General features: G+C 41.0%; 2 protein-coding genes across 2 annotated transcripts; both read right to left on the reverse strand.

Annotated features, from left to right (window-relative positions):
• Window positions 1–405: 405 nt before the first annotated feature.
• Window positions 406–6,197, reverse strand: fgl1 (fibrinogen-like 1). The gene is made up of 7 exons (XM_030062122.1): window positions 6,102–6,197; window positions 3,921–4,095; window positions 3,539–3,698; window positions 3,183–3,280; window positions 2,802–2,890; window positions 2,050–2,237; window positions 406–1,823 (listed from the first exon to the last, which is right to left on the reverse strand). Exons 1-7 carry the CDS (start codon window positions 6,165–6,167, stop codon window positions 1,622–1,624), a joined length of 978 nt encoding a protein of 325 aa, XP_029917982.1. The 5' UTR covers window positions 6,168–6,197; the 3' UTR covers window positions 406–1,621.
• A 6,047-nt stretch (window positions 6,198–12,244) lies between these two features.
• On the reverse strand, window positions 12,245–18,029 carry LOC115366295 (cyclic nucleotide-gated cation channel-like). Its single transcript, XM_030061650.1, has 11 exons — window positions 17,941–18,029; window positions 17,384–17,494; window positions 17,068–17,240; window positions 16,737–16,746; window positions 16,369–16,479; window positions 16,005–16,111; window positions 14,986–15,473; window positions 14,461–14,739; window positions 13,434–13,532; window positions 12,665–13,042; window positions 12,245–12,430 (listed from the first exon to the last, which is right to left on the reverse strand). Exons 1-11 carry the CDS (start codon window positions 18,027–18,029, stop codon window positions 12,245–12,247), a joined length of 2,031 nt encoding a protein of 676 aa, XP_029917510.1.
• Window positions 18,030–20,483: the final 2,454 nt, after the last annotated feature.

A 20,483-nucleotide genomic window follows, 5' to 3' on the forward strand; every position in this document is an offset into this window, starting at 1 on the left:
AAATCTTCAGACATCTTTTGCAAGCATTTAATACTGAACACAAACCGACATATCTCTTGATAGACAGGCAAAAATCACTTCAAATGGAGGTCCGTGGGTTGCTGAAAGTCAACCTGAGGGTCTACAATATTTCACAACCCCTGGTTTAGATCCTCCTGGTGCTCTGACTGCTAGAACATGCGAAACTGCCAAATTTGGGCAACTAATCAGCTGCTCTGCTCGTCAACCCACTCCTCCATTGCTGAATTTTCTTCTTTATACACAACGACAAAGCAACACATTCTATGGTTAGTTTTTATAGGCTACTTCAAAACTGAAATAATTAGACAGGCACTAGGAATATTGTTCTCTTGTTTTATTAGTTAAATGTCAGTTATAACTGAGTTGACAGAAAGATAAAGCTGTTGCTATATGTTCAAGATGAGTTGGGATGAAGTATGGAGTGTGATGATCAACCTTGAAGGCATGCATTGGCAATTTGAATCGCAAGTGGTTCTTTGTCTTTTGCCTTTCATTCATTTCAAGGCATAAAATGAATTCAAGTGTTTGTGAGTTAGTCTAAATAACTGCATAAAGGGTTTATGTTAATACTGTATGCATGTGGGTGTTCTGGTTACACACAATCCATGCACTGAATTATGGTCTGCAGCTTCTTAAATACATACATTAAGGATTAGGTGTAATTGCTGCATCGGGGCAATGCTTCAGAGCTGTTTCTTGCTGCATGAGGTCCATATTTCCAAGCTTAACCAAACTGTTTGCTTGAAAAATGGAATCAGATTTGCCTTCCCCTCACCAAAACACAGATTGGTACACTCATAATGCAAAACGCCAAAAGTCCCTGCAAAATGCCAAAAGTCCTCCCACCCATATGACCACATAGGCTGTCTGAATAGGCTGTCTAAATACTGGGTTAAGGTTAGGAAAAGGTCAGGGTTAAGGTTACGAAAACACTGCTCTGGCTTGGATTTAAACCCTAATCAGCTGAGTGAAAGGAAAGGTGATTGACAGATCCATCACCCTACGAGCATCATTTATCACTTCCTTAATATGACAGCACAGTGTTGTTATTTACAGGACCACTACAGGTTGCAAAACTTTAAAATGCAATTGGCCGTAATAAGCTCTTGTACAAATGCTGTATGGCAGTGTTTCCCAACCTTTTTCGTCTTGTGTACCCCCTGAGCCTTTTTGTCAGACCATGAGTACCCCCTCACTCATATGTGCTGATGATTCTCCAAAAGTTGTAATGTTATGAAATGTTTCCACGTACCCCCTGCAATGTGCTCGCGTACCCCTAGGGGTACGCGTACACCTGGTTGGGAATCACTGCTGTATGGGACTGTTTTTGGCCTCAGTCAAAATGCTTGTAGAGATGGTTTGTGTGATCACATCTTCATTGCATCTTACGTGCATTTATGTCTGGAATGTATGTGTTTTAAAAAGACCCAGTAAATGTAGTTTTGAAGCCTTAAATATGTTCTCAAGTGTATATTTGAACATATTTTCCAGCAATGCTTGAAGAATACTATTATGATTCTCTTTACCGGGGTGTTGTTGGCCAAGATAGTCATACCACAAAAGTTTGACACCCGCTTATGCCTTGTCCCTCATCGCTGACTTAGGAAGGAGAGCCAAGATTTCGAACAGCATTGGGGTCGTCAGTTGGATCAATTCTGAACTCAGAAGGTCTGAGCTTCATGATGCTCGTCTTGAGTGAGTACCACCATCCTCGCCAAGTGAACCAAACTACACCATCATCTGTCTTCGCACTGTAGTGTCCGTAATGGTAGTACAGGCCATTAAGATGGGCTGAATGGCACCTGAGAAAGAGAGAGGGGAAGGAATCTTTTATTTAAAAGTAAAGAATGGATGTAAATGTGTTGATGGACATGTTTGTTTCATGTGACAATGTAATGCTGCAGCAGAAATTCATTGAGGTCAGATGTAAGGGTCAGAGAGAGCAGCAGCTCTGAAGCTGCAGGAGGTTCAGTGCCTTGGACACTTGGTGGAACCTCTGCATCTATGAGCCCTGACTGAAACTCCTACCTGTTGAACCACCAGCCTCCTTTGTCTTCCTGGGCACAGCTTCTGATGTAGTTGTCATTGTCCTGGTCATAGGTGCTGAACTTCATGCCCTGGTGACTGGCCCACTCTGACACACCGACCTGATAGTTACCAGACAGAGCATCTCCAGCTGTACCCAAGTAGCTTCCAAAGGTAAGTCGATATTGGTCCTATACAAAGTAAGAGAGAGGGACGGTGAATATCAAATCCAAGAATTCTGATGGAGAGAGTCTGTAAGAAAGCGAGTAAAAGGAAGATGGTGTTACAGTTTGAAATGGACTCTGTGTTTGAACTTGTGTGACTGATCACATATAGACACATAAATTTCCTCAGCTGATTCAGTTGTCTTGTAAAGACTGTAAAGACTGTGTGAAAGCGATGGGTAGCCTGGCAATGAAACTTGGGCTTCCCATACATTGTCATGGTTCAGGTCACTATGCAATGTGTCCTTGACTGGGATCTGTATCCATCCTCTGACCTTGCATGTTTTGCTTAGAGTGGCACTTCTATTGTTAGATATCACAGTAATAAGGTATAGAATATACCTTACCTGCCTTTCTTAATATGTCCTTGATATGTGCTTGATATGTTCTCAGTACTTTCAAACATATCATGGAGGTTAAGTATTTACTCTGACTTTTGAATGGGAAAGCTTTATTTTGTCATGGGACAACTGACATTTATAATGAACAGCAGTGTATCTCTCCATTTAAATAACTTTTCATCCATCCCACCTTTTCATGAGCCACCTTGAAGTTCTTGTAATCTGCGTAGCGTTGGTTACCCTGAAAGTCTTCCATGTTAATTCTTAAAGAATAATCTCCTGTAGTAGAGAGAAGAATTATAAATGCTTACAGGACAAATGAGAAAATAATGACATATTAAATTATAAATCCAACCAATTTTTTACTGATGGACATTATTTCTCCTGTGATTGGCTCTAGACACAGAAAAGGATGTTACCTGTTACTGAAAGCCATGATACACACCATTTTAAGGCATTTAAATAATTTAAATGTCATAATTTTTTTTTATTTTTAATCATCTTTGCAGATGATGATGCCTCATTCACTAATGACAATGAGTGCATTGACAAAAAAGTTTCTAATATCAACCTTGTGCAGTAATGTAATGCAGGTTGTCATTTCCCAGCCAAAACTCTCCTGATTGTGACTCCATGTCTCCAAAACCATCCTTATACTCAGCCCATGACCTGATACACAGACAGACAGACAGACAGACAGACAGATAGATAGATAGATACATTAAATGTTTAGTTAATTAAAAATAAGGAATCGAAGCATCACTATAACAGACATCAGTTTATTTCTAATCACCTGACCACTTTCTCTGTATTTCTCTTTATCTAACTGTTTTTAAAGAGGCATAAAAGCAGGGTATATTGCTTCACATTGTTTCCCTGCTTGACTTCCACACACACACACACACACACACATACACGTACACACACCTGTTAAACCTCTCGGAGCCATCAACCCGTCTCTGTATGACTGTCCAGCCTCCTCCTTCAGTCATATCACAGTAGACTCTGACTGGAGAGGGGCTGCCCTGGGGTTTGACACTGTAGAAACCACTGGATTTGGAGCCAGAGATGAAGACCTGGGCACAGTCTGATACATCCACACACATGCACACTGTGAATGTCTGGTGTATTTTCTTGTTTCTGTTTCAGCATTTTCACAGCTGATTTTAGTATGAGAGTTGCATAAAATAAAGTTGCATCCAACATTTAGATAGACTTGATTTGAAAAAAAAAAAAATGATGCAACAAATATTCCAACAAATACTGAGCTCAGTTATCAAGCATTGTTTTCCAGGGAAAATGAGCTGACCTCTGTGCTGTGTGCTCTGGGCCTGGTCTTGTCTGGGTTTGGTCTTGTTGCCAGACTGCGGTTGGTTCAGTAGCTGTAATCTGTGCAGGAGGAGTTCTTGTTTCTGAACACGGCTCTTCAGAAGTTTCTCTTGTTCCCTCAGACGAGTCAACTCCTCATGACAGCTGTCTGATGCCTACAAACACACACACACACACACACACACACACACACACACACACACACACACACACACACACGCACACATTTGAATTCATTTATTGAATTTTCAGAAAAAAACATATATAACATCAAAACCCAATAGTAGCAAGAGTCAACATACAACAATACAAGATCTTGACCACAGAGTGAACTACAGGCTATTAGACAGGGCAGATTGAGACCATGAAGGCTATGGATAAAGGTGACAGCGTCTTTTCCATATGTAATAACTGCCAATGATGGCAGACACAGAACAGTATTTAGCCAACTGTTTTGCAACTTTTTTTTTTGCCCCACACACACACACACACACACACACACACACACACACACACACACACACACACACACACACACATTTAAATGTGTATTTAAAAGGTGTATTTTAATAAGACAGCTTAAGAGATGCTGTAGGTGTATTTTTTTCATTTTGATGCAGCTAGGCTAATGACTTCCATAGACTTCAAGTCTTCATGTTAAACTAACATGAAATGCTACCAGTGGGAACCAAACTACTGGAGGAACAGAGCTGAAAATGGCACTGAACATCATGTCTCAGTCTGGGTAAGTTAAAACAAGGGAATTTTGCCCAAAATGGTTTCACGTGAACTCAGAACTGGTATTGAGGCGTGTTGTTCTTCAGGGTGGCGACAGGTAAGTCACAGACATGCGCCAGTGCTTTTCCTCTTGAAGACTCAGCTTGCATGCCACCGGTACTACCGAAATTAGAGATAGGGGTAGGTGTGAGATATCGAGTGTATCATTCCTAACACCTAACCGTAATCACTGACCCAAAAAGCAGCTTTTTCCAAATGGAGGCACGGCTATCTCCAATTTGTCTCCATTTGAACAAGCCATCCCCAGTTAACTGGTCTTAAGTGTGGTGTGTGTGTCCCGAAAGCAGTCAAAAACAGGACACACACACATATGCTTGTATTATTGTAACAGAGATTGCAGGTCTTGGGAAAGAGGGACCCCACTCATAGGTGCTTAAAACAGCAAATGTAGCTTTCATGAAGTGGAAATAGCTTGAATCACTAATGTATGGTGTCAATCAATAGAGAATTTAAAAAAAGACATTTGTTTATGTGAAACATTTGAGATTATTAACCCTATTTAACCCAAACCCCAAGTATAACCTTAACCATAACCATAACCTGACACTAATTCTAGTCTTCAGCCTAAACCCAAATTCTAAGCCATAAACTCTTCACTGAGTAAATAAACATATAACAGGGGAGAAAACTATTGCTGCACTGCTTTCTAGTGGCTTTGCACTTCTGGCCACACCCAGGTGTTTTGCACACGCACTTTCCAGATTAGGCTGTGACCAGACATGCAAGAGTTTCAAGTTTCAGCCCACAACAAGCAGTGCAGAAACAATTTTCTACCCTATACATGGATACCTATACATGTTGATTGACGTTTTAACGAGGTGCGGGCTGACCAAATGTCCTCACGTTGGAGGTTTTTCAGTCTTTGTGAGGACATTTGGTCATAGACATACAAGAACAGACACAAAGGAATTATATTTACCAGCACATACGATTTGATATAACTGTTCTTTTTGCTGTGAAAGAGGAGGAAATTGACAGAAAATTGTGCAGCAAAGGTAAATACTGGAAATCCCAAACCACATCTCTATGCTCAGACATACTCACTGACCAGACCTGGCAACATTCACCTACACAGTCAAGGACAACCATACACACAGGCATGGTTTGATATTTAGAATGGAAAAGCTTACTAGTAACTCCAGTTGCCAAATGTAGTTAGTAAAAGGTGCAAGATTTCCCTCTGAAATGTAGTGCAAAAAGAGTCTCATTAAATGGAAATACTCAAGCAAAGCAGCAGTGCTTCAAAACCTAGATACTTACTATCCCAGAGAGTCAGATTTTCCAAATAGATGTAAGCTATAGCAAGAACACCAATGTACCTGATAGATTCTTTATCAAAGATTTGGTGAATTTGTATACTTACAGCCAAAGACGGACAGCCAGCCGTGATGACCATCAGTCCGATGAGAAGCAACAGGACGCCTCCCATCCTCTCCCTGCTCAAGAGCACAAAAGGCTTGCAAACTCTAGGGCTGCAACGCAACTCTTCTTACAAGAGTTTAATCTGTTAGATTTCCTGCTCTCAGGAGCCTGCACAAAGCATTCGATTTGCAAATTAATTCTCACGTCAAAGAAAACTGTGGGGAAAGAGAGAGGGAGAGGCTGCAGGAATACCTGATTCTCTACAGTCATAAAATCATAAAGTATGCAGGGGGCGTCTTCGGAACAGTATGCCAAAAACCAGCAGAACTAATGGGGAAAACTCTTCTGATTTACCGGAATAGACTCACCTGATCATATAACAAAGATGATATGAAAAGGGTGTAACCATATTCAGGCTTCAAACTTGAGCTCATGCATGTGTGTTTCATCAGAGGAGACAAAAGGCACAGGGTCGTCCAAAGTGCAGTGTGTGTGTGTGTGTGTGTGTGTGTGTGTGTGTGTGTGTTGCTCAACAGCTCTAAATCTCTTGTGTTTTGTCCTTGGCTGTGACCTTTTCTCTTGTCCTCTCCTTATCTCTCCCCTCCCCTCTGTTCTCTCCGCTTGCCAGCACCATGATTTCTTGCATTCTCTCAGGCCCTCTCTGCCAGCCAATGTTTTTCTATTTTGTGCCCTAAAAACTGTCTTTAAACGCATCGAGAAGTTTTTTTTTTTTTGGACAGCAGTAGCCTGGATAAATATTTTATATACCAGACAAACACTGGCAAATTGACCAGGCAGGGAATGAAAAGGTAACATGCTGCTCTTGCTCCCAAAGATGAGCAGTGTGCATTTTTTGTCTTCAAATAACTTAAAACTTGAGGGCAATTTTTTTTTTTTTTTTTTTTTTGTCACACAGGTGTATATAAGAATATGGAAAATTAACTAATGTGAAAAGGTGCTTTTAAAAAATGTTGCAACTTTTGAACTTTAAACGTTAAACTGAAAGAAGGGTAGGCCATTATCAGAAAAAAACACAAGAAGAAAAGGTTGTAAATCCTTCTTTGGATTCCTGAACACAGGTGGCACTGGTTAAAAAACTGACCAGTCATAGAACTGATAAAGGAAAAGGAAAGGGGAGTAGGGAAAATAATAGGAGAATAAAGGGGAAAGGGAATAGGTATCAGAATCAACATGTATCAGAATCAGAATCAGAAATAATTTATTGATCCCCAAGAGGGAAATTGGGTCAAATTAACGTAAATTAACACTGCTGGTATATATCTAGCATTATAAAACACATCCCACACAATCAGTATATTATTTCCAGCAAAATATATCCATACAACACAAAATTAAACATTTGCAAAATAGTTGGATCTAGATGGTGTCAGTTCACTCCCAGCAAACATCCAAATCACCTAAATGGAGAAATGGATCTAGTCAGAATATGGCTGTGTATGGTGCATATGAGAAATGTATTAGTGTCAAACTGGCAGATCATCTAACAGGCGGATTAATGTTGATATATACAGCTGGCTAAGCACTGAGTCTGTTTTAACATCAAGTTACCAGGTGGTGGCGCCAGTTCCATAAAAAAAAAAACACTTACTACACTGACTGAGAGTTGGGCTAATGAGGTAGTATTGCTTGTTATAATTTATGGTGTTCTTTGACAGTTTTCGCTGTTTTCCTCTATATAATAAAGCTACCTTTATATACTCTCTCAGAGGAACAAAAGAATTCTAACCTTAAACTTCACTGAAATAGCAGGCACACATGTTCAGAATATGAGCCACATTTAAAGATGTGATGATCACAGAACAATATTTAATCTAGTTTACATGAATTAGAAATTATTCTTAACCACATTATTTGCTATGTAAAAAGTGTGATTATAAGACATAATACTGTAGATTATTTAGCTTGCACTGCAAATACAGTAGTCGGTCCTTGACTCTGTGTAGACACAACACATAGTCTTGATCATGCAGTGCAAGATGTGACAATACACCGCCGCCTAGAGAACCCAGATGTGCAGCAAGAACTTTTCTCCATGGCAACAACTGAGAAGAAGATTCCACACCAATGTAGACTTCCCTTTTCCCCGCTTGTTGCGCTGATCATCGACTCTACACACACACACACACCCACACACACACACACACACACACACACACACACACAAATAAGTTATACTGTGTTTAAAAGGCAGTTTAACACAACAAGTAGCTGAGCGTTTAAGTTTAAGTTTATTTAAAGGAAAGTCACAATGCAACATTACAGTTCCATGCAGACTAGCCTGACTCAGTTCAAGAACTGTTTTTCAGCAGGTTCCTATAGTAAAACAATACATCAAATTCATCAAGTGCATAATAAACATAGAAGAGAACAGATGGGCATAGGGTTGGGCATACAATAAGAGGCAGTACTTTAGCACTTTCAGAGTTAATGTGGCTCATGCACACATGCCCCAGATTTCTGTGTTTGTGAGGAAAAAACATGCAGCACTGTTGACCAATATTTCCTCCACAAACATTGTTTTTGCCTCGGGTGGAAGAGCCAAGCAGGGGATCAAGAGGATTAAGAAAACTGGCCCATGTGTGAATGAGCCACATGCAAACACTACATCTCCTGTTAACTTGTGCTTTTAAAACAAAACGTTGACAATGGAGGCCACGATCAATGTGGAGGAAAGGCTTTCATGATTCCAAAACAGCTCCAAACATGTCCTTGGATTTCATGTTTTTATCTTTGGAATTTCTCAAAAATGTTCATAGATTATTTATAGTAGAACCTGCTACTCGTTACAGTTGCATATACTTACATATTGTACAGGACAGGTCATACAAATTACAAACTAGGATTATGACTAAAGGGAAAAATCACAGTGTTGCACTCAGTGCCATCATCAGACAAAGGGACACTCGTTCAGAATACCAGTCATGTTCAAGGGGACAGTGTGTGCCGCTCACAGCTTTCATCCAAGGTGAATAAATAACTTTCAACATAAATTATATTAATTTTAAAATATATTAATTTTCAAATCTGATTTTCTATAAATGCCTCGTCGATAATCCTGATGCTCATTCTGATCCAAACTGAATCTCACCTTCAGGTCTAAGTCAGACTTCCTTTGGCTGGTCTGAGTGTCTCTCCTCCTGGCCACAGCAACGCCAGCCCTCCCTGCACAGAACAGAACGGAACGGAACGGAACAGAACAGAATACTGTCATTATCAATAACGGAACAGAATACTGTCATTATCAATAACAGAACAGAATACCGTCATTATCAATAACAGAACAGAATGCTGTCATTATCAATAACAGCAGGAGCAGTGCTACAACTACAGGTGCTGCTGCTATTGTTATCACTATGACAACCACATTCACTGCAGGTTGGTACTACTACTGATACCTCTATTATCACTAGTACTATTTCTACTGATATTAATAAGCACATTACCATTGACATGCTGTGTTTGTGTCTGCTGTGAGAACTCAGGGTCGTCTGGTTGAGCGTCATCAGACTTTTTATAGTAGTAGTCTTGATCAGGGGGTCCAAACCTCTGCACACACACAAACATATACACCACCAACATCATCATCATCATCATCATCATCATCATCATCAGGTTTTTCATTGTTCTACCGCTGGACAGATCTTTAGGAACACTCCAACCTACAGTACCTTATCAGGCCACATGAAGCTGATGAAGAGGATGATGGGAAGTCCAACAGTGAAGACATAGACCCCCCACAGCCAGGGACGCTGATGGGCGGCCAACAGGAGGCGCTCTATGAGGCCAGGCTGGATGCACATACACAGAGATACATACACATGTGTGTCCAATTATATCTACATCTAACACAGACATACACAGTGTCACCTAGAAAAAACATACCCAAAGATTGTGCAGCAACACTTTATCCTTACCTTACCTAAGGCAAGATGTCCTTGAAAGAAGTGATATTTGACTTAGGTGTTAGGTTTCTGCAGATGATTTGTAACACTTTGGGCATTTAGGTGTTAATCTTAGCCTTAACCTTAAATCCCCAGCAACAAGTAAAGGAAATCAAACACCCATAACCCACAAAATTTAAAAACTGGTTCCTGCAAACAAACAAATACGATGAAATGTCAACATTTTTGAACCAAAAATACATTGCATGTCATCATTTAGACTTGCAGCCAGTGTGGTGGAGCTTGCGTGAACGTCACATGACTGTAAATATTCACACATGTGCAAATGAAACTTGTTAACTACTTATTTAGCTACTTGGTTAAGGTTTGGAAAAGGTCATGGTTAAGAGTAGGATGTCACAAAACCCTAACTGCTTGTTTGCTAATAACAGCGAGCAAATGTTAGTTCAAATGAATACAGCTCTTTGCAAAATCAAAATAATGTTGATTTTGCCATCTACTGCCACGCCTGTCTCCCACTGCAGTGTTTTTTATACTGCGTCATGAAACTTGAAAATGTGGGATTTCAATGTGTCTTTGATTTGCAGAGACATAAAATGCCAACGTTTTTTCCTGGCAAATGGACTGAATTTCCTCCTCCCTGCTTAGGCCTGAATAACAGCAACATGTGGCATCCTGGTTGTTGATGCTATTCTAATAAATAATAAGTGGGATAGCCATCAAATATTTAAAAGCACAACTGAAAAGTGACATGGTTTACCTGTGTCGCAGCAGACACTGGTGTCACGCTGGCCACTAACACCACGCACAGCAACACACTGACAGTCTCCATCTCTGAAACATGCATGTACATACACACACATTTGTGCAGGTGCATGCACAAATACATATCCACACAGAGAATAAACAAGCACACAGAGGCACAGTTAATACATGCACAAACACACTCAGGTAGATCCACTGAGGTTACAGGTCTATTACTGTCAGTAGGAACAAGGGAAAAAATGTTAACATCTGCATGACATTGATCTGACCTTAAAATTGATTAACTTTAAAAAAAAAAAAAAAAAGAAAAGAAAAGAAAACAAAACAAACATAATAAAATGATGGCATTTATAATGTTTTCCTTTGTTAATCAAGCTCCATCAAATGACATTAGTCAGGGATACTAGACCTGGTTTGTATGAACAGACTGAGACAGAAAGAGACAGAGGAGAGGAGGGGAGGAAAAAGAGGACACAGATAATGACAAGGGGAAAGAAACAGAAAGAAGAGATGAAGAGGAAAAAAGAAGCAGGTGGAAGAAGAGAAATAAAGCAGGGGAATGAAAGGCAGAAACTGTAAGAGAGAGAGAGAGAAAGAGAGAAAGGTGGAGAGAGAACCATGACAGTGTCGTTCTACCTGGTTGAGCCTGCGTTATCTTCCGGTTTTCCTGAGTTTCTTAAAAATCACTTCCTGAAACCTTCTAGTCATGTGATGTTGGACTTTGGTCCCAAGTTAGCAACAAAGCCATGTCGAGGGTATGGCATGGTTAATAGTGCATGTGTGCACACACACACACACACACACAAACACACAAGGAATGTTCAGAGGGGATAAAACAACATTTATTACAAACAATAAATGTGCCAATAATGCTAACAATAGACTACAATGTTTTCTGAAGTACAAATAAATAAATTAATTAAATTTAAAAATAAAAAAAAAAACATTAAAGATAATGATCAGGCTTTTCCAAAAAGTTAAGTTTTCCATTTTTCTCAAGTTAGATTAACAAGAGCCCATCCTACTGAAGAAAATGGTAATATCAGTGATCCATGAGGAAACTGTAATTGTTGAATTTGTGTTATTGGGCTTCGTTGTGGTTTCTGAGGCATACAGTGAACATGGATCTCACTCTCACTATTACCATGTGACTAAGCTGTTAGGATAGTGTATTGATTTACACTCTGAAAAAGCTTTAAGATAGAAATACATAAACTATGTAATGCATGAAGATACTGTATTTAAACTACATACAACGTGCAAGATTCTTTAAAGTCCATATAAAAAGCCATACACAATATGAAGAAAGCCTTGTGTTTAACTGTGATCCGTTCACAGCACTAAATGAGAGGACTGCAGTTTAATGATTATTTTTATGGGCTGATGAAAAAGAAAGCAGCAGGCTAACTCATTTGCAGCAGTGAGAATGCTTTTTCCATGGAAACGGTATATCCTATCAGAGGCGGATGTTGATTTCGCTGCGAATGCCATCACCCCCCGAGACACTCTCGTTGCCGTCAGCGTCTGACAGGAAGCCGCTCCCTGTGGCTACCGTGGTGACGCTGTTTTCCAGGGCTGTGATTCGCTGTTTGAGGCGAAGCTGGGAGGAGTTGAACTCGCTCTGCAGGCGGGCCAGACAGGTCTGTAGGCGACACGGTTTTCTCACTTTACATTCACAGCAGCGGTAAAATATCCAACAAACACAAATAACACTGTAAATGTTAAAAATGCATCTCACGTTTCATTAACTCACAAGCTAAATGGCACCAGGCACCAAATGTTATATGAAATTAATGCATCAGTTTTTTGGTGTTCACAACTGTTGAGGCATTATTGTCATGACTCGTAAAGGCCGTGGTAGTAGTATTAGTATTACCTGTAACCGGTCCAGACTGGACTCCAGTCTCTCCACCTTCTCTTCCAGCTCCTCCCCTGCAGACACATTGACTTCCTCTAGAAGCCCCTCCTTCTGCAAGATGTCCCGCCCCCTCTGCTCCAGCTGGGCCCTGGCATGGGGGAACTCCTGCAGCGCCTCCATCAGGTCTTGTTTGGACAGGCAGAAGAGGTCGGAGTAGCCTAGACTCCGGATATTAGCCGTGCGTCGATTCCCCATCTTGCTGCCGCTGATGTTCAGGATGCTGATTTCCCCGAAGCAGCTTCCTGCAGTCAGAACAGCTAGCTGGCTGGCTCCATCCTCCCCCACCACCGCCAGGCGGCCATCTTTAATTATGTACATCTCTTTACCCACATCTCCCTAAGAAACAGGTTGGAAAACATAAGGAGGGAAAGATTTCGATTCTGTGTTAATCCAAAACTGAAATGCGTATTCAAATTTCTGAGGATGCACAGGTTAAGGCAGATGTACCTGTTTGATTTCAGCGCTGCAGGGATTAAATTTACTTTATACAGCTGCTTAAATTGGCCTATGCATCACTAAGGCTGTTTAAATACTATGTGCTGACTGTGTCTGTCTGTTGGTGGGGTCATCTGAATTTTGTGGGAAGTAACAACTCAATAGATAATGGATGTCTAGCTGCTAGCTGTCCAATAATAGACGCATTTGCGTCAGAAGTTGTTGCAGTACAAACGGTAGTTATGAATAGCACTGTAGTTCTATTAACAGCAGTAGTACAAATTATACTAACCTTTCTGCAGATGTAGTCTCCAGGACTGAAGACTTGCGGACGAAGTTTCAACACCAACTCCACAAGCAGGCCTGCTTCACAGTCCTGGAATATACGTACCTATGCACATGCATGTGCACAACACACACACACACACACACACACACACACACACACACACACACACACACACACACACACACAGATTCAGAAACTGCTGTAGCAATAGTAATATCTCCTGATTGATAGAAATGGAAGCTGAGGAACAGATTTAGATTTTTTTCCCACATTATCACAAATGTAAAATGGGTTACTGATTTTAAGGGTTTTGAGTTTATGGAAACTACAGGTTTAAAGGTTTTGAGGGCATAATGGGCATATGGCTGCATGGTTAAAGATTTAATGGTTTAAATATTAGCTCCTTCAGTGTCTCCAAATGCATGTTGGTGGCAGTCTCCCATCTGAGCTTAGTGATGGAGTTTAATAATTTAATAATTTGAGGTTTGTGGGCTTTAAGTAGTTACACTTCAAGATGTTAGAGGGATTTGGGTTAAATGCTGAAATTAATTAGAGGATAAAAAATGTGAGGTTGACATATGTTATTGACATATTAACGGGTTGGAAATTAAAATGCTATGGGATGGGAGAACTTGGAAAGGAAGGGGCTTGGCCTTCTTTGTTGTTGTTACCCTCTTTATTGAGGTTATCATTAATATTGAGGTGGAAATTAGTGATAATGAGCATTAAATGCAATACATTTATAGAGGTTAAGGAGTTATGGAATTTAAGGTTTTAAGATGCTCACATTTGGGCGGTGTGTCCCAAATGTAGGGTCACAACTAAAAATGGGTCACAGAACGGTTTTCATTTGGTTCATTTCAGTAAAATGCACAACAGTGTTGCTATATAAATTCATTGCCCTAATTAAAATAGAAGAAGAACATTCTTTTTTGCTACACTGGTCCGATCAAAGATAGAGTCAGATACTGTGTACAGGGCTATTGATCCCCTGAGATGTATTAGGGTATCGTTATAGTCGGCTTTTTACCTTCTTCAGTGTGTCCAGGTGAACATTAATAGCAATCTCCGCCCTCAGTTTACTGGGCAGACTCTTCAACACCTCCTGTTCGTCTATAGCTTTCTGATTGCTCCACAGGTAATCAAACCAGCTGATGACCCGCTGCTCCAGCTCCTTGCTGACGTGTCTGAAATGCATGTAGTGTTTCAGGGAATCTACGCGGCTCTGGAAGGCTGCTCTTGTTGCGTTCATATTGGAGATCATTGCTCCAACATTCCCCACAATGGAGGCAAAAATCAGAACGCCAACCTAAAACAAATAAACAGAATATTTAGTGCATTTTACATTCATGGATTCACTGGAAAACACAGAATCTAAGGCTATTGTACCGTAGGCTAATATTTAGTGCATTTTAAATACATTCTAGATACAATGCATTCCGTGGGACCCACAAGATTTCAGGGTATTATACCTCAGGCTAGAATAGGTTTAAGAAACTATAAGTCAAGGTAAGACAGTGACACCAAAGCTGTTATCTCAATCATAAGAACGTACCAGAAAGTCAAATACCAGGAACAGATACTCTTCATCTCTAACAGGCGGCGGCGTCTCTCCGATGGTAGTCAGTGTAAGAGTCGACCAGTAAAGACAGTATATGTAACTTCTGGTCAGAGTGCTAAACTCTGGATCAGAAGCATTGGGGTAAACCCAGGAATCAGAGCCAAGTCCCAGGACCTTGGAGAAGCTGTAGTACCCACAGGCATTCCAGTGGATGATCACCAAGATGTAGAGAACCAGTTTACAGATGCGGAAAGCGTTGGGGTAGCCTGTTCGCGTTTCCGTCCGTTCGAAGAATTCAAACAAACGTGTTAGGCGAAGCAGCCGGTTGAATCGAAGAAGAGGAGTGTAGCCAGTTCCCAAGGTGAGGTACAGCAGGTCGGTGGGGAGGATGGAACAGATGTCAAGTTTGCACTGGAGGGTACGAAAGTAGGTTTCTCTCAGACAACGCACATCTTTCACCATCAAACCCTGATCCAAGAAACCTTGAAATAGAACAAAGCAATGATAAACTTTAGTTGCCAAGGTACACTTTAGGATTTGACTGTAAATCACTCTCAGATGACTCTCAGATGTATTCAATGAAAAGGGCACCGTCAGTTCTTTTTTGGCTTCTTGTCAAAATTCATGATTGTATGCCCATCTATCCTTCCATCAATCCATGTTTTGCTGCTTAACTGGGAGTAGGTCATGGCTGAGCCTGAGGAAAATAACACAGGCATCCTTTTCTCCAGCAACATCCACCAGCTCCTCCTGTGGATCCTCAGGAATCGCTGATCATATGTGCCCATCACAACCATTAGTTGCATAGGTGTGTGCAGAATATGCTTTCGTAGCTTAGAGGTCAAACCTCACTTACTCCAATTCACTCAGCTGTGTCATGACTGTTGATGGGAGGTCAAATTGAACAGTATGGTCCTTCAAGCCTTGATCCAGAAACTCTGGACAAGCAAAGGACATAGAAATGCTTCACCTTTCCAAGACACGGAACTTGATTTCTGGTATTACTTTAATACCTGTGCGGAGACGAACAGCCATATCCAGGATATACACTCCATCACAGAGATAGTCCAGCACCAGCCACCCCAACACACCCCGCATCTGGAGCTCATCAAAACAGGCCCTGCAACACATGGATGAATGATGAATCATTTATCATGCAGCCCCCTTCTGGACTAACCATGAACAAATATGTCACCTTGTTTTGAACTGTAATTGAAGTAGTAGTAGTACTATCTGCCATAGTAGTAATAGCAAGTAATAGCAGCAGTATTATCAGTGAGAGTAGTACTAGTATTACTAGCAGCAGTTGTTGTAGTAGTAGGAGTAGCACTAGCAGTATAGTACGAGTAGTCGTAGTAATGATCTGTGGCTGCTGACCTGACGACGAGGAAGGTCCAGTTATAGAGAACAGCAGCACCAATCACCATCAGCCAGTGGTAGTATACATCATCAGATGGAGACAAAACCAAGACATTACACCTCCTCCTCCTGAGAGAGAGGAGTGAGAGGGACAAAGAGAGACAGAGAGAGATGTATATGTGTCAGATGATGTTTTCATGTGCATGCCTTCAAGGCTGCCTTCAGTTGTCTCATCACCTCAGTCACTTCAAAATTCGTCCTGAAAGAGTTCATCTCAGAAAGTGATGTAGATCAGGAAGTCATGACAGTGTGGATACCTGACAGAAAATGACACTGAATCCACATGTTTGCCAAGATTTGGGCTTTTAAAGGCTGTGGTCTTAAACTTTTGATCAGCTGATGAACAGCCTATTTCAGTTTAATTGTTGTTTGCAATAAATTGCTTACTCAATTTTTTTTTTTTGTCTCACTCCCATTTCTTCTTTTTGCATTTTGAATCTCCACTTAGAACCTTCTTAAGATCCAACAGTGCAAAATGTAAATTCTTGTAAATTTTCAACTGGTCTTAAGATTTTGATCAGGAGTGTATATGACTGTTTCACACCAGATTGAAGAAACATGTCGTTCACACCGCTGGCAGATTGAACGCCTACGCCTCTTCCCTCCCCTGAATCCTCTTTGTTAATGCCTCACGTCATGAAATCAGTGGAGGAAGACTTTCATTGTGTGTATCAGAGTTGGTGTGGGTGTGGCTGAACCTGCTGTGTGGGGCCTGCTGGTCCACAGGGGCGGGGCCTCGGAAACGTTCCAGGAAGGAGTCGGGTCGCTCGGCCTCCTCCGCCAAACTCTTATGGGCCCATTCTCTCAGTGTCATCACCATGCCGACTAACCTGAGGACACACAGAGAACACACCAGTCACACTGACAGCTGTGTGTACGAGAATAAACATTATCATGCAGCAGAAAGAGATGACCTCTGAATATATGTTTTTAAATGTTAGCTGTTAATGAGTTAATCTGCCAGGGGTCGTACCTGGACAGCGCACCCCGCCCCCGGAGGGAATTCTGGGAGTTAATTTCCCTTCTGTCAATGGCCGCCATTCTCTGTAGCTCTGAGCAGGTATCATCGCAAATCGACTGGCCTCTACACGCACACACAAGCACACACACACATCACAGTGGAAATATAACAATGAATGAATGAGTGGACATGCAGTCTTTTATAATTGAGAATGATTGACAGGCATTTTCTCCAATCACTGGGGTCGTTTCTGTCCTCTCTATGCTGATTGGTTGGGTTGATAGTGACGCTCAAAAATCAGCTGCTCCTATTCACTTTCTTTGTTTTTTGAGTTTGATAGAAAGCTTATCGTAATCACAGATATGGATAATAATGATAACTCTCATAGGTTATTGATTTAAGTATTTCATTGCACAATACCATCAAACAATGGACCTATACAACTATTAAATAGCTCCTTTTGTGTAGTAGCAATAATGTAATGAATTATTGGCATAGCATATATTAAAGCGCTATTCTGAGATGTGTGTGTGTGTGTGTGTGTGTGTGTGTGTGTGTGTGTGTGTTACCTGCTAAGTGTGCTGTCAGCCCGGTCGCTCTCCTCTTCTGTCCATGTTTTCACAGACAGTCTGTGTGAATCCACTGCCTGATCAGTCATACTACACACACACACACACACACACACACACACACACCAAAGCAAGCGATTCTCAATTTTAGTATGATAGAGAGAAACAACCTGAGATAGGATCAACTGGCCTGCATGCACACACACAAACGCACACACACACTCACCCACAAACCAAAACGCCAAACTTATATAACTCATATAGACGTACACACACACACACACACACACACACACACAAAAGTAATAAACACAATGAAGAATTAACACTCGTGTGGACAGAAACACACGTGTAAACACACCAAGAGTAAACCGACTCACACACACATAACCCACTAACCAGCACACATACATGCAGCGACAGACACAAACACACACTCACAGAAAAGAGAGGTCATCCAGTACAAGGTCAGTGATCAGACATCGCCATGGAAACCAGATGACATAGCAAACAATCTGCACGGTTGCCATGACAACAGATTATAAGTGAGAATGACAGAAAGATAGAGAGGTAAATACATATTTTACAAATTGGCAAACCTGATAATTTCCTTGTTGTCCCAAAGTTCAGCACATCAATCCATCAGATCTATCTATCTATCTATCTATCTATCTATCTATCTGTCTGCTGGACTGTTTGTATTAGTTGAGATCCACAGCAGACTGATGAGGAGAGGCACAGATGAACACACACATATGAAGGGATGAGTGGATGGATGGATGGATGGATAAGAGTGTGCTAATGCAACAGATAAAAAGGAATAATCACATGGCACTCGACAAACCACCTTTTAAATTTCAAATAGTTTGTGCATGTGTGCGTACGTGTGTGTGTGTGTGTGTGTTTGTTGTCCCCTCGAGCTGCACTCCTTTTGTCCCAGCGAGCTCATCTGAATTCAAGAACCTCTTTTGAAGTGGCCTCTAAGCTGCAAGTGTGTGTGTATGCGTGTGTGATTGTGCACCGCATCGTCCTCAGCTCTGATTACCAAGAGGGAAGTGTGTTTTTCAAGTGTGTGTACACCTGCTTACGCCTCCATTTACCTTCAATTCAGTTCAGTTCGGGAATTGAATTTTTAATCAAAACTGAGACATTCAAAGCAAAATGAGATGGGAATGAATGTGCAGCCCCTAATGAATGAATTGCCCCATCTATTTACATTTTGAATGGATTCAAACGAAAGAGGACCAAACCTGGGATTAGTGCATGCATGCACACACTTGCACACACATAATGAGAGACACAGAGAGTGTGTAAGCTCAGAACATTTGTAACTATAGATCAACTGATGCAGGTACATTCAGAGGTTAAGGCAAGATAAAGGACAAACCTGTGAATTTCCTCGTGGAGTCAGTATATGCTTGTGATTGACATAATAAAATCACAAAAAATCTGTTCATTATGGGGCTAATATATAAGTTACTTTCAGTAAGCTCCCTCCATTATTTGTAATACTAATTTTAAAAACTTGTTTCACGTTATGGAGCCATACCAATATTTGGTATATGTTGGAAAAAATCCCGGCAGTGTGTCATCTCATTAATTTTTTGCCTAGGAAGAGAATAACTGCATCCACACATATTACCAACCATTACCAGTTCCGACCATGTGCGTGCAAATAACACCACTTTTACACTTTGGAATTGCATGCAGTGCATATGCCCATTAACTCGTGTGGACAGATGTGCACCACCTGTTAACAATAATAATAATAATAATAATAATAATAATAATAATCTCTTTATTGTCCACACATATGGAAATTTGCTCTCAGCTTCTCTGCTCTTTCCCAATATTTGACTGGCCATGTTTATAAGTCTGGGTAGTGTATTTTTGCTCTCAGACCCCAGGTGGCCATACCATGTCTGCATATTAAAAGGTAGAACACTTTCCACACCGGATAAGAGCATGTACAGCATACACACGCTGAGTCCTGATCACAGTGTCCTGGGTTTGAACCCGCCTCAGGCTGCATGTCGTCCCCTCTCTCTCCCCTGCCTTTCCTGTCTCTCCACACTGTGACTGTCAAATAAAGCAGAAATGCCAAAAAAAAAAAAAAAAAAAAAAAAAAATCTTAAAAAGCACTTTCCACAAGAAACTGCCTCTAAAATTCCCTTCCCTATATTGTATGAATCCAGGCTCCTGATTAGATACACACGTTGCAGTGCTTTTGTAAAGATGCATTCTGTGTTCATAAGGATTTTACCTCCTCTGCTGCTTCAACAGCCTGATCATTCATCAGAACAGGTGGAAAATAATGGCAGGCGTTGTCGTAATAACAGGTTCCTTAGTCTTACTTTCATTAATAAAAAGGCCACCACTTAGTAAGCTCAGACGTATGGTGGAAATATGTCGACTGATTATCTGTGTCCCCTGTCTGCGTAAGACCGACTGACACCACGTCATATTCATACAACTGGCAGGTTGAATTGAGGGAGAACACAGCCCTGAGGTGCTCCTGTCCTCAGGATGTCTGTATCAGACAT

This window comes from Myripristis murdjan, chromosome 10 (genome assembly GCF_902150065.1).
Source record: "Myripristis murdjan chromosome 10, fMyrMur1.1, whole genome shotgun sequence".
Taxonomy (NCBI): domain Eukaryota; kingdom Metazoa; phylum Chordata; class Actinopteri; order Holocentriformes; family Holocentridae; genus Myripristis; species Myripristis murdjan.